This window comes from Xiphias gladius, chromosome 1 (assembly GCF_016859285.1).
Source record: "Xiphias gladius isolate SHS-SW01 ecotype Sanya breed wild chromosome 1, ASM1685928v1, whole genome shotgun sequence".
Taxonomy (NCBI): domain Eukaryota; kingdom Metazoa; phylum Chordata; class Actinopteri; order Istiophoriformes; family Xiphiidae; genus Xiphias; species Xiphias gladius.
The window spans coordinates 30,496,612-30,512,232 of NC_053400.1; the positions used below are offsets into that span (position 1 = coordinate 30,496,612).

At 41.7% G+C, this 15,621-nt stretch overlaps 1 protein-coding gene across 1 annotated transcript in view; it reads right to left on the reverse strand.

Annotated features, from left to right (window-relative positions):
* LOC120795795 (protein kinase C-binding protein NELL1-like) overlaps positions 1–15,621 on the reverse strand; it is a 240,812-nt gene that overhangs the window by 153,151 nt on the left and 72,040 nt on the right. The window contains exons 6-9 of the mRNA XM_040137971.1: positions 9,352–9,424; positions 8,687–8,769; positions 3,627–3,761; positions 1,755–1,857 (exon numbers count right to left, since the gene is read on the reverse strand). Coding sequence (XP_039993905.1) covers positions 1,755–1,857; positions 3,627–3,761; positions 8,687–8,769; positions 9,352–9,424 — 394 coding nt within the window. The remainder of the gene's footprint in view (positions 1–1,754; positions 1,858–3,626; positions 3,762–8,686; positions 8,770–9,351; positions 9,425–15,621) is intronic.

Genomic DNA, 15,621 nt, shown 5'->3' on the forward strand with positions numbered 1-15,621 from the left:
GAAGCATATGATATGAAGTCCTGCTTTTCTCCTCTCCAGGGTGCGAGACCGCGGAGCGCTCAGTCGCAGCTCTGGAGCGCTGCTCCCACGTTCGCCTGTGCCAGAGCTCTGATGTTCACAGGGGAGGAAGAGGAGAAGAGGGAGTAAGCACGGGGATGGAGGGAGGCAGAGCAGGGCTGGAATTATTCAAAGACGGACTATACATCAGGGATTTATGGATTTTTTTTTTTGGCAGTATAGCAAGAGAGACACAGTGTCCGTGGGCTCTGTGAGCAGTGTGTTTCACACTAGAAATGGTGCTTCAATTTCAGCTTCCATGAAAATCAGGCGACTGTGATCTTTGTTCTCGCCGGTGCTTCACTCTGGTTTCATTGTGCCGGCAGAACATCAGCCCCCAGACAAAAGGCATGCTGTTAAAAGCTGCAGTCGCTGTGGCTGTACCAGCACCCTCAACATCATCAATTACTGTGAAGCCAACAAGCTAAGCTTGTATTTGGGAATGACATCATTGGTAAATTGTTCAAATGCATAACACAACCTACGTTTATGTTTTCCTGACAAGCAAAATTTTGTGTTCGTGTAAATAGTGAGTGTCTCTTCTCACCAGCAAAGGCCGAGAAGTGGCATGAAACAAGTTAAGGCTTGGTCACATTACATTTCTGTTCTATGAAATTTACCTGCACTTGGTCCCGAAAAAGGGTGTGACGAAATAAGGAAATATTGATCAGAGCAATTACAAATTATAAACAGAGTATGAGAGCGATGCCAGAGTTTCCAGTAGTGTGATAATATGCCAAAAAATGGTAAAGAAACAAGCTCAAATATCAACTTCTCCATTTGCAAACGTCACTCAAAGTCTCGTCTCTCAAAGCTGAACAAAGGTGAACTCTGACCTGCGAATCTGCCGGAGCTCGCAGCAAAACAGGAAACGCACACTGGAATTTGTCCGTCGTTGGGAATGGGAGATGGAGGGAATATTTGTATACCAGAAACGTAATGTGACCATGCGTTGACACTGCTGCGAAAAGTTGTGGCAAGACGGGACCCTCAAAATTTTGCAGTTCATTTTTGAAGCAACGGGTCTTCGGTTTCACACAACAGAAGTAATCAAAAGCAGAGTCTTCGCCTGAAACGATGGCCACTGCTAGCAGATTTTTATCAGTTGTAGCTAGCTAGTGTAAGCCTATACCAACGCTTTAACTCCATGATTTGATTGAAAACTCAGTCTCCAGCTGACCTTTTCACATTTTCCACTGGCATTACTCTAAATTCTGGGAGTAACACGAGGTTACTACCTACGGTAGTAAGCTTCTTAGCCGGGATGCTAATGTTTGTGGCTTCCATTAGAGGCGGTAAGAACAATGTTTAATCTCTTCCTTACACGTCACCACCATCCAGTCAACATAGATATCAACAATCTGTAAGGTCGATCCCACCTCGTCTTAAACTGTCTAGACGTTGTAGCGTCTTGGTATTTTTTAGGTCAAAGTTCACACTGATTGGAGTCTGCATGAGGAGAACAGGAGAACATGCTGATCGGTTCAACACTCGGCTCCCTCGGTGAATTTCTGCATGACTGTACCTTTTGCATTTGGGCTAATAATGATTGTCCTCTCCAGAAAAAAAAAAAGGAAAGATAAAAACTCTGTGGTGTGAAATATGTTTGTACATGAGCAGTGAGGATGTTCACAGGTTTGGCTGCGAAATGTTCCTCTGCTTCCGGCTTGTTCTAAATATGTGCCGCTGATACTTACGTCTGCATTTCTTGCAGCAAGTCCCATCAATGTGTACAGGCAGCGAGTCCTCTGAGCAGTTTGCCGGAGGACAGAAAATCCTGCGACATTCCACCACACCATTCTGCAATAAAAGGATTTTCTTTATTTCTTTTTTTTCTCTCCCCACCAAAAACATGCAAATATCAGAAGCTAAAATCCAACACTCAGTGTGCAAATACAACTTTTGCCTGTGGCACTGCCTTAAAATCCACACTGAATGTGTCTCCTGCCTCCCTCTATGTCTCAGTTTACATTTGCACAAGAATTCATTGAATTTATTATCATTATCTGGAAGCAAGAACCCTCTTTTCCCCGACCCAGCAGTAAATACATATAATACATGCAGTGCAATGTTTCATCCAAAGCAGGTTACAGTACAGCCCAACCCTAAATGATGAACACGCAGCATGCAAACCAACAAAAAAAAAAAACTGTTCTGAATCCTACTTTCAGGACTGCAATATGAAACTGAAAGCTATCATATTAAAAAAAAAAAAAAACTATGATGTGATACAGTCAGATAACAGATTCATCATCCAGCCCTGGATGGCCCATCCTGAAATTGAGCAGCCTGCTGATAGCAGGGAGTTATTCAGGCCCTGAAGAACTGCCTTCATTTTTGAGGCTGATATATCTCTGCGCGTGCCTCTTCATTTCGTGAGTCATCAGAAATGGTTCCCCCAGGATGCCGCGGTTATCAGTTAATGGTATGTCCACAGGAGGAAATCAGATCGACTAAACTCCACCCTGCGCTTGATGTGCAATGATGCAGCAAGTCTAATTCCCCAGGGCTCGGGATGGCCTGATTCAACACATTTCAAAGTCTGGCTCCTATGTATGAGTACAGGCTGGGAGGCTTATTAGGGGGGCACTTATTAGGGGGCGGGCAGGAGGAAGGGAGAGACGATGCAGGGGCTGGGAAAGAGGGAGATGTGACGGGAAAGCAAGTTAAGGAAGCTAAGTGCCGAGAGTGGAGGATTTTGCAGCGTGGTATCGTCAGACTGTGATGCTGAAGCTGTTCAAGTGGTTATTTTCTTAAAAAATCTTGTCATTTGTCTTTTTGGTGTTGCTGCCCTCGATTCCTGCTATTTTTCCTTCAATGTCATATGATACACTCCAAAATCTCCATCTTATCAGGTCATTTTTGTCTATTATTGAGTCTCAATTCTTTTTTTTTTTCCTTTAAAAAATTTGAAAATCTGTGAGATCATTTCAACGCATTTCAAAGAAAAATGATTTCGTTAAGAAACACGATGTCATGGTTTTGAATAGTTCACTCAGCGTATAGCTTCAACGAAGAGCTCAAACAAGCTGATGTGATACTGTTGGGGGACCCTTAGTGGCCTCAGGGTTCAGACCCTCAGACCCTGACTCGCAACATCCTTGGTTCACATCTGGTTCACATCTGGCCATTCCCCATCTTTCATTTTCCTGTCATTTCTCTACTGTTAGTAGAAAAGGCAAATACGTCCAAAAATACTTTAGAAAAAGAATAAGATGCTCTCGGATAGTGTGGAATAAGGGTTTTTTAACAATTTTAAAAAGTTACTTAAGGTAAAATAAAAGGGGGACTTGATGTTAAGGGCTTAAATAAATAAAGCCTTAAATTGCCTTAATTTCTACAGAATTCTTTACAAGAAGTTGACTTGCTCAGGAAATAGGTTTGAATAATCTTCTTGCAGTGCTATTTTTTTCCACTTGTTTTAAGAAAACCAAAATTTTCTGGGCTCAATCATAGATCCAAGTACTCAATACAATGGATTTTTTGTTTGTTTGTTTGGTTTTTTTTGGTGTGATGGTTGAAAGCCGGTTCCTCATTCTTTGATTTTTGTGGATGAAGGTTACACTCACCTTGCATGCACAGTTCCTGCAGTTCTCGGGCTCCACCCACAGCTCCTTGTCCCGGTACACCAGGCCGTTTGCACTGCAGGTCCTCTCGCAGTGACAGCCCTCCAGCTGGGTCAGCCTGGTCTCGGCGTAGTTCAGCTGAGGACGAGCACAGAATCACCGGACTAAATCAATAGTCTGAGTGTGAACGCAAGTTAAACCCTCAGCCCAACCCCTCGCCCGCTGGCATGGCCCGGTCAGTTTTCACAGATAGCTGCTCCACTGGGGGGCCCACTAATTAGAGGAGCACACAGAATAATATGTGATCATCATTCAGCTCATGCTCCGGACCTCAGACTATAATCTACTGAGAAATGCCAGGCAGGGCTGACGGACCAGATCCCGCCACACCCCTCTTTTATTCCTACACACTGGTAAATCCTTCTTCTTCAGCTTATTTCGGGATCATCGCGCTCAACTGTCGATAGAAGTGATGCATCTGTGACTGACAAATGTAATGAGGCAGAGCCACAGGGCGGGACACTGCGGGCGATGAACTATGTAACAGGATTTAACAACCCTGTCTCTTTACCCGTTTTGTATATACTGCTCATTTGTTAATTTGTTATGCCAGATATGTTTCGTAAGAAGCATTATCGCTACCTGGATTATCTTCCCAGCCAATGCGTTTTTCCAGTAAAGGAAGTTTTACGTTTGTATACTTCACAGAAGTCATAGGGGGGGGAGGTCAGGGTGGGGGGAGGGCATACAAAGTGCAGGACTTAAAACACTGGACAACAGGGTTGGTTTAAGCTTAGGAAAAAATCTGGGTTTTGGTTAAATGTTGATAAATTCAGACAGTGAGACAGATAGATAAAAAACCTTTACTGTCATTGTACAGGATACAACGAAATTAGGAAGCACTACTCCTGATTAGTGTTTATATATATATATATAAAATGAAATGTAGCTGCAGGTGGACATATCAATGATGTTCTACTTATGGGCTTCTCTGGGGCCCGTTCATCCTGGCCTCTACTGTAGTTTATGGGGAATTTAAACTAATATTCAGGTTTGGTTTAAATCATTGAACTGACCTGGGTTTTAATTAAAAGGTGGGATTAATTTAATAATGGTGTTTTAATAATTTTAACATAAATTCAGATAAACTACGATCAGCCTGATCTGAGATTAAATTAATCCTTGTGTAATACTTTGATACCAATTATAGGATTGTGGTGGTGTCTGTAGTAGTTAGTCGTCCAATGCAGTGTGATTGGAAAGTTTGTTCCCATGATATCCTCACAGTATCCACATACAGTTTCATGTAAATCAATAATAGCATTTTTTTTTTTCCCTGTTGAAAATCAGCATCCATATCAAGGTTCAGTTTGTATGTATCTGCTGTACGATCTACAAACTTGTGATCAAAGGGGTTCCTCTTCTGTTCCAAGAAGCCCGCTGCATCCATCAAAGCTCACTTAAGGCTTTGATTAAGAGCCGGCTGGTTACACACAAACAGCAACTGACGTATTCATACATCCGTCTAAAACGCAAGTACTGCCTGACCCATAATCAGAGTCCTGTTTGAAAGGTGCAAAGGTGGAGGAGTTCTAAAAAGGTCCAAATGATCTGAGCAGCAGAGGTCAACTTGGAAATTGTAGGTCCACCTCAGACACTCAAGACTGTTCTGCCGCTCCGCCTCCGCCCCCTCTGCTCCTCTGAGACCTGCCCAGGCCACAGTGTCAGAAAAGCGAGGACTTGCCACAAAATGATAGAGGCTTCTCCATAAAAAAAGATAAATACTGGATGTCACTGAAGCTTTTTACTTCATTTAGAGGAGTCCCAGCTGGCTGCTGGAGAGCGGCGTGAGCTGTGAGCAGCAGATATGTGTCCTCTCTCGGCCCCAAACAAAATGTTTGAGATGCAATTTCAAAGGCTGGTAGGCTGCCTAGAGGCACCACTGAGGAATACCTTTCCTGTACATCGTGAGCATCAATTGGCACGGTGAAACTGCACAAAGAAGTCAGAAGCTAACAGGAACCTGTCTCCTATGGTTGACACGAGTGAATAGTAAGACAATAGCTGAAGACAATGTCCAAACAAAGGAGGGCAAGGGAAAAGATGCATTTATTACCTTTAATCTTTCTTGTTTCTCTGTGTGTCTGAAGGATATGTCAAACATGTATGATTAAAATTTCCATGAAATGCCGGGGACTAATTAGTCTTGGGCCAACGGGCAATTAATTCGATTTTGTTTGTAGATCTGGGATGTCTGCCACCAAGTAATTATCACATTTTTGCGGTAACAATGAAACAAACACAGACAGACTCCAAAACCGGATCACAGCATATTAAAATGCAAGTGCTAATGCTTCTGGATTACAGCAAGTAGGGGAATCCCTTTCTCCCGGCTTTCCAAACTCAGCCTAAATACTGTAATACAAATGCAGTGAAGGAAAGTGAGAAATCAACATCAACAAATCCTGAATAACTCCTTCCAGACAATACAGCAAACAGGAATCATATTAAAAGGGGGGGGGGGGTCACGCCCCTGCTGGACAGTGACCACAGATTAATGGATCAGTTCACCCATAATAGCCACTTACCTCCAGCAGTATCTAGCCATACAGACAGTTTGAGATAAAGCATCTGTCTCTGACCTTGCTGTCAACTGTTTTTTATTGGGACTAAGTCTTTGGCAGAGGGTAGTTTTAAAAAACTGTCTGAAAACTATGTGAAAACCAAGCAAATAAAATAATGCTTGGTATCTGTATTGATACTCCATGCTGTGGTATCAGATAAAAGGTGGTACTGAGCTATTTCTACAATGTGTTTTGGCATAAAAATGCTTGTGCTTCTTCTTTCCAAACACGCAGGTATAAAACATGCAAAGGCTGCCAGGCTAATCCACACACAACAAGGCTTATTGTCATTTCGCCTCGCCTTGACACTCCACATCACACATTCAGGTCCAAGCAATTATTCCCCGCATGCTGAATACCTCCATTCTCTACAGCATAAAGGCAGAGAACCATTTCGAGCCGGAGATGACTGCATCCTCCCTGCCGCAACTGGTATCAGCAATGAGGTCAGGTGGCAATAGGTGGAGGTGTGTTCATGGGAAGGGGGAAGCGTTGGCACAGCGGTAGGGTAATGTTCCTCATTTTACCCTTATTTACACCAAAAACGATTCTATGGCTCACTCGCCCGCTGAGGTGTCCTTGCTTCATTCACTCCCCCCCGATAGCATTCACTCATGCACATAGAAGCGTATGCACACACACACACAAAAAGTCAATCTCACGCACTCGCACACATAGTTATGCAGATATTTAGTCTTATAAATGGTTCAAGCTCTCCCCCATGACTCCAGGCCACAGTGCGCTTTGCCTGTTAGCCTCCCGTTGTGACAATTCAGTCCACTGACACCTTTCTGAACCCTGTATGTACCCGTCCTGTGTGTGTGTGTGTGTGTGTCTGTGTTACCCATAAAACATAACCTCTATCATTTAAAATGTCAGTAGCAGCATGGTAGGAAAATAAACATTATAATACAAACACTGTTATTAAGATATATACAGCAGTCATATCCCTTATTGTCCCAGCCCTGCATATGCATATAAAGACGTAGCTGCTGCGGAGGATTGGTCAATAACATTTATACTGAGATAAATTGTCACATTTACCCTGAATTCAAAACGTGAAGGTCAGTATGTAGGTAGGATAATTATGAATATCTCACTGACCTAAATTATAGCAGTTGTCTAGAAATAAAGTTCCTTAATCCCATATACTGTAATCATTCAAATTAGCAGCAAATGACATGTAATCAGAAGTTCAACCAACCAAACCCACACACCAGACTTTGAATAATCAGGAAAAACATATGAGAAGTGAGGACAGCCGAGAAAGGAAATATCTAGCACTGATTTTTTTTCTTCTATCACATTTCAGGAGGAAAATTTGTCTTTTTTTTTTACTATATTAAATTTATTTTGACGCCCGGAGTTTGCACATTAGTCACTTTGCTGATTCAAATAATGTGACAAACGCTGATAAAATGTACAACCTTTGATCCTTCCCTGCTTTCTTCCTTCCTTCCTTTTGACATGAAAGCACAGACTTACCAGAACTTGAGGTTAAGGTTGTCACCCGACAACAAAACTCTACTCTTCATTTGGCAAACTAATTGCAACTCAAGGTCTTTTCGGTTACAATTCCATGGCAACCAGGCCAACTCAATCTGCCGATGAGTTCCGTGTAATACAGTCGAAAGCTGTGGCACAGGCGCCTAAGAGGACCTAGAGCTGAGGTTGTTTTAGCAACGGTTATTTACACGGTAAAGCTTTACTTTTTCTTTCCCGTCAGTGCTTCCACTCAATAATCAAGTACCTCAAACTTTCAAGAAGTCATAGTGCTTGCATTCATGTTAAGCTTTACTGTTATGATGCAACTGTATATTCAGAGTGAAAACTGTTCCATTGTTTCATTCGTCCTTCTGGGACCAAGTAAATGTGTGTCTGCTGTTCCCTCTTACATGCAAATTAATATATTTTGTTGTTTGTGTGTGTGTGTGTGTGTGTGTGTGTGTGTCATAAAACTGCTTCAATCCTGGCTAACTATAATAACTGACAGAATAATCTGATTTTCTCCAGTATAAAAGGTGCATGTTCATTTTGTTTTTGCTTCCTAATGAATCTTTTTTTTTTGGGCATCATCTTGTTGAAATTAAACAAAAAATGAGATACTGACTTTGGAGGAGAAAAAACAATGCATTTCAATGAAGACAGCAACAAAATCAGCGGATTTGGCTTTCTCTGGATGCAATTTCTTCATTTTCATTCATGTATTTATTTGTTTGTCATGGTGCAATTGGGGAAGGTATCAATGGATATTTTAACTGGATACTTTTATTTCTTTCGCTGACAGGGTTTGCATATTCAGTGTTTTTCTTGTATCTGGAAAGTCTATGTAAATTCTAGTTTCGCAGTATATGTTATACATTTCCCTAAGTTGTTATACAGGCCTAGGAGCTGGTAATGGTAGTTTTTTTGTGTGGGAAGCTGTTCCTTGTCCTTTACCTTGAGGGTCATCTTGGCCAGGAGCTCCTGAAGGTCCATGATGCCTTGCACCAGGCTCAGGAAATCGCTGCAGGTCGGACAAGCTCAACGGAGGAAAAGGAAGCACCAAAACAGAGAAGGAAAGGAGACGAAGAGCAAGAGGGAAGTGTTTAGATTGGAAAAAATACAGCAAAGAAAATCATTAACCTGACTGTATTTATTTGGACAAAGCTCATGGTGGCCAACCGCAAACAAAAGGGAAGCCTCAAACATCTGTTTACTCTTTGTCTTAGGCTTGTGGGCTGGTGTTAGTACAGTATCAATAATAAAGCAACAAGGTGTGATTACATGCTTTATTGATCAGTGACAGCCAGTGGCACAGCGGTGACCCTGTATCTTAATCTGTTTGACAGTAAACAGATGGAAAAACATGGCGGGGAGAGGGGAGGCTGCACTGAATCTGAATTACCGCAAGACGAAGATTACTGGAGTAGAGGGAGAAGAAAAAATGGAGAGTGGCTTTGTCTCTGATCAGCGGAGAGAGGTCACTACCAGATAACACATACCTCATTACAATCCAATTTTATAATGGCACACGGCAATAGATAAGGTTCTTTTTTCTTTCTACCGTTGCTCTCACTGCGTGTTCTGAACACTCTGTACGACTGTGTCATCGCAATACTTACTGCGGTTAAGGTTAGGACACTGTGTGATGTAGCCGTTGGGAGCGAAAATCAGCTTCACGTCCTGGATAATGCCCTGGGGTGTAGGGAAAAGAGAAAGAGACAGTGATACATGTATCTGTATTGATACTGCATGTTGTGGCATCAGAAACCTCTGTGAGGCTGTACTTAGGTACAGCAGTGCTTTGAGCTAAATGCTAACATCAGCATGCTAACATGAGCCCAGAGAATGCTAACGGAGAGATGTTTAGCGGGCACGATGTTCCCCATGTCCAATGTCTTAAGTTAGCATATTAGCATGAGTTGAGACTGATGGGAATGTAGGCATTTGGTCATTAACCCCGGTAACCCGGTGAAATTTTAACCTGATGATGGTGCTAGATGAACATTATTACAATTCATCGTGAGGGGGACAAAATACTGTGCGCACCAAATTCAATGACAATCCACTGGAGGAAAAGTCAAAAGCTCTCCAAAGTCTCATCAGGACCTTGAACGTCAGTAGAAAATGTGCCTATCCCTCCGGTAGATAGAGATATTTCAGTATCTTTAACCCTCTGTCAAAACTTTGACAGACTGCTATCATCGGCATCGGTAGAGCCATGCCACCATGCCACTAGCACTAGCACGCCACTGCAAAAGTAAAAACTAGCATATTAAACACAAACAGTAGAACAACCCCAGAGCTGAGCTAAAAAGCACTCAGAGTGTATACTGATGTCAAGGCCCCACAATCATCTAAAATCATTTATGTAACACTTGATTCTGCACCAAAATCTAAACTTGGTCTAATATTTCGGAAATCTTAAATTTTAGAAAACTGGAATGTCAGCTGACTAACAGCAACTGATTTTTACGATAGGTTTGGAATTGCTTGCATTTTGGAAAAGGTGAATAAACGCCGCAGCTATTGCAGCACTATGCATACAGCATCCATTCCTAACTGAACTGAAGCAAATGTACTTCACACATAAGCAGAAGTAAATGGCCTATAACTGATAGAGTCCTCTCCCTTTAACAGACTGTCAGTCACCCTGAAAGACGGGGCTATCTCCAGAGGTGCAGGGCTGGTAAATACAGGGCTTCATGATGACCACAGGGGACAACGTTGGGGGGAAAAAAGGCACCTCTCTAATGGGAAACTGAACTTGTGAAACACTAAGGGTGACCACAAACACACACACACACAAATTGGGGTAATGTAGTTTCACCATTCTTTTAAAGTGACTACTGAAAACATGCTGGAAGGACATTAGAATTCACAACGTCAAGCACAGTTGGCATCAAGTCATGCCTGCTTCACGTGTACGTGAAATTCATTTCCAGCGCATTTGGCTGGAAGCAACGCCGGCCTCTATTTCACGGAGAGAGTGCCTTGAGGCGAACAGGCATGCAGAACAAACACACTCACTCATGGCAAAGAAGAGGCTGTCAGTGTCACTCAAAGTGAAAATGAAGGTGTAGATCATGGATGTCCGTCCCAGTGGTGTTACATAGGAGCCCTCACCACACATCACTCTCAATGATCAGTAGGTACTTCGAACACAGGTCATAAAATCACTCTCTCTCTCTCTGCCGAAGCCTATGGAAGATATGTTTGAATGGCACTGTTAAGGACTAATCAAATAATCAAAATCTATTCCCCCACGGTAAGATGAGTCCACTTAGCACAGCAGCATTTTGAGTTATTTTCAGTACTCTATTTCAGTGTTATGACAGTGACACATTCTCCATTGTTTTGTCTCTGTACAGATGCGCATTGGATTTGAAATGAATGTGGTAAAAGTGCTGACTTTCAGCTTTAGAGCTGAAAAATCAATAGTTTTATATTAACAGTGAATCTAAGGACTACATGTGATATGAAAGTAGTCAACACAGTGATGAACAGTGATGAACGTGAAGGACTCTGCAGCTGTATTGTGGGTTTTTTTCAAAGCTTCTTTTACTTCATGTCTTTTGTTCATTTATTTATTTTGCTGTATGTTCCAGTCTCGCATCAGAAGGGAGCTGTTTTCAGCAAACTTCTGTCAGACCAACTGTAACGCTACCCACCCAGCACCAAACAGCAGGCAGAGAAAAGTTAGCAACTAGCATCGCTAAGCTAGCAGCTTAAAAAGACTTTTCATTTTTCTCATGAGTTGGAGGAGACCGAAACAGAGCTAAAAGGAGAGTGAGTATTGGAATTACATTCATTAGGTGGATGCTCATGTTTGTCTTTGTCTCCTAGATGCGTTATTAGGAAATTGTTTTGTTAACATGTTAACCAGGGTCACTTTGTATTTGGCCAGTATGGGTGGGGTGTGTTTGTCATCTTATTTTGCTTTTAAGTGGCCTAAAAAGTAAAGTGGTATGTCTTTAAGGATGTTCAAAGGTGCTCGAATCCATATAGTGTGTGTTAATCCTGGGCCTTTTTATATGTTGTCCCTCCTAAATAAGGATGATCCTAAACATGCATATACAAGGCAACCAGTGAGTTATATTGTATGGTAGATCCAACAGATCATGTTGTTCCTTTACAATCACATATCTTTCCCTAAAAATTGGGGGACTATGTATAAAAAGTGTACGCAGGGCCAGATTCCGAATTCCCAGTAGTACACGCCGGAGCTACAGTCAGTCAGAACTGTAGAATTTGAGAGCATGTGTTTTCATGCATTTGAATGGGAAGCAGACGTCTTTATACTGTTAAATACGTAGATGAAAAAAGTTCCTCAAAGTGATGGGTCTTTGGCTCTCACAACTAATTTAAGGTTTGGCTTTGGGTTTAGGGTTTAGATTAAAATTTGGGTTGGTTTAAAGTTTGGTTATGATTCATGCTGGAAGGGAATGTATATATCCAACTAAGGTCCTAACAAGGAGTTCAAATCTATGTATGTGTATGTTTGAGGTGCGTTCCTACACGCTGTTTATGCATCATTTTTTTCTTTGTCTCTCCAAACACTCCCGAGTTCACTTATCGAATTTGCTGATAAGATTATCCCCACTCCACTTGTCTGCACACTTTTACAGTCATAATTCCCAGTTAGCTTGTTTATTATAGTATTAATAGGCCAGGCATGATTGGCCAGAGCTTTGCCTTCGGGCAACATTGGCAGAGGTCCTTGGATGAAGCTTTATCCCGTTTTTTTTTTTTTTTCCCCACTTTGATAATGCACAACATGACCTTTCCTTTTTCTAGCAAGGCGTGAAGACTTAACTTCCACCTGCAGTTCATCTCCCAGGACCAGAGCAACATTGACAACACTAATTAACAAGTGCGAGTAGGAAGACACAAATGAGATACAGAGAACAGATAAAGATAGAAGGTGATCTCCGTAAAGAATTACATCCTGCTCCAGTCTGACATACAGCAACTAATTCCATCCAATACAGTTTTAAATCAAAACACTGTTGGAAAGTTATGATTTTGCTCAGCTTTTAACCTATGGTTTGCAGTGTATTTTAGCTGCAAATGTCTTGGGGGTATCGGCTATCAAACCATGCACAAAAACTCCAATGGGCATGTTGTTCATTGTCCTTCAACCCTCCCTGTTTGATAGACTTATAGTGCATTCAGGGATTAATGGAACCCATTCTTCACGTACAGCTAAAAATAAGAAGCCTCACGGCATCAATAGGAAAACTAACATTACTGCCTCGCGGTTGTATGCCTCTGCAACCAGTCAAGTTGCAGGAAATATGGCCACAATCCTCCCCCCTTCTGTTCCTTAGTTATGACATTTAATAATGGTCAGGAAAGTGTTTATGCAGAATATAATGATATCAAAGTGACATTGACCTTTGGGATATGAAATGTTCTCACTCACGTTTTCCTATTAGATATTTGTATTAGCGTATGAATTCTTGAGATATAGCAAAAAATGTTTTTTGTGAGATCAAAGTGACCTCGACCTTTGACCAGTGATCACAAAATTCAAATCAGTTCATCCTCGAGTGCAAGCAAACGTTTGGGCCAAATTTGAAGAAATTCCCTCCAGGTGTTCCTGAGATATCGCGTTCATGACAATGGGACGAATGATGGATGGACAAAGCTGAAATTTATTCCATAAAATGTTGATTTTTTTTTCCAGTTCGTCCAATGATTTTCCTTTTGCCCATTCTACTTTTAGAAGTAGGAAACCAACCAGGAAACAGAGGAGACTGTAAGGCAGACACAAGGAAAGTAAAAGACAGACGAGTGAGAGATCTAAGCTTGGAATTGCTGGTGCCCAGGTTTGGCTTTTCCTCCATCATTCTACCTTGTGTACTGTGTTCAAGCTTTCCACCATTGTCCATGTTAGATTCATTACTTTCCCATAGTGCCTGAAACATGGAGCGTTTCACAAAAGTACTGGTTCCAAACAAGCCCGCAGTGTCCCTGAGGAGACAGCATCCTTGGCACAATGAATTCTAGATAAAGATAATTTATTACAGTTGCTCCTTCAGATGGAGAGGCCCCCGAGAGGAGGCGGCGTGAGGATGTGGAGCGTCTCGAGCCACTGTGAGGGCTCAACATGTTTTATTTAAAGGCCTAGTTAGCTCATCTTATTATCCCACTCCTGAGTCCTGAATGGGATAGATTACAGCTGTTGCTTTATTTCACCTCCTATCTCCATCTGCAGTGTAACTTCTATAGCTTTTGGCTTTTTTTCCCCTTTCGTTCGCCTTTTACCTATTTATTCTTTTCCCCCGTTTCCCAACAAACTCTTCACCCTTCTCTGCTTTTGACATGAGAAGCTGTAATTAGGCTCTGTTTATCCCCTCGTCGTGAGCAGGTTAAAGAAGGGAGCAGGTGATGGAAATTGCAAAGAAGTACTGCTGTAAAGTTAGAAAATATGTTTTGTCTCTGTCTCAGTCCGTCTCTGTCTCTCTGTTTATGTATGTGTCCCTTAAGGCCCCTGCACAATACGCTGGGCTACGGGTTTACGGGTTTGCCAAGAAATAGTTACAGGAAAAGAAAAACACTTATCTTGACATTCAAGCCATCACCCAAGTATTTGCTGAAAGTTTATGAAGTGCAACACAAGAAGAAGTCAGCAACTTCCTGGTCACACAAATCGGACAGATGAAATATCAAAATCAAATTCGGTCTGTGGTCCGTTTTTTCATTTCCTATTTTTGACTTAAGCATAAAATGAAAAGTACGAAAAACAAGCTGTTATTAGTTTTTTTGTGTTGGATTCATAAATCAATAACAAATACACGGATTGCCGATGTTCATTTCCTGTGTCCTCTAACCTTAAAAAAGTACTTATTGTATCCGAGACCATGATCTTTTCTTTAACCTGACCAGGTAGTTTTTGTGCCTAAATCTAACAAAACTGTGACCGTTCCATAATTTTAACCACATGTTCGGTCCGGTAGCCTGCCGTTGGTATGCCGCCATGGGTCGTATTATTGTTACCATGACGATGAAGATCTGATACGCCTCCTGCTGATACACTCCTATGAGTTATATCTGACAGTAGGGACAAACAGCCAACAGTATACAACAAAACTGAGTACGCCCCTGTCAAATATCACTAAAAGGTTAAATTATTCAAAACTGTAATCTTCCTATAACTATCATTTTTATGTTGTAGTGTAGGGTATTTGATCTTGTGTATAATTAAAAACAAACAATGCAATGAAAGTGAGTACATGTGCGACCGGTGCGACAAAAGTCCTGTGTGATTTCCAATTAAGGCTAGTTGCATGAACAAGGTTATAATATAACCTTGGCACTCCACAGCTTCCTCAGTTTTGGCCTGGGTTGTGTCTAATGGATCATGGCTGCACATGGTGAGGAACTGCCTGAACAAGTAAGAAACCAGACTGTGGGTACCAGACTTGTACTGGGTACCAGACTTGTACCCTGTTACATAAAGATGTAACAGGGTACAAGAGCATCAGTGGGGTACTGATCATGAGCGAAACACAGTTGCAGCGGTGTTTAGGAGGCACAGGAAGAACCATACTATCAATAGCAGAGTGTGCAGTGGACATCTTGAAAAATTACCAAAAAAAAAAAAAAAAAAACACCACGCACAATTTGCTATTTACGCAACCTTGCATTGAAAAAAAAAAAAATTGGTAGGTACTTCTCGATGGATTACAGAAATAAAAGAGTGGATCTCACTAATGAGGGTTGTACTGTCTTTTCTTGGAGTTTCTTTGTAGTTTCATTTCAAACACTTCTGTTTTTCACATTAATTGGCTCCATTCTTCCTGGGCTGCGGCTAAAAACAAATAAAACTGTATTAAACGGACAGGACTTACTGAACATTTTAGTGATACTGGCCAGGGGTTGTACTC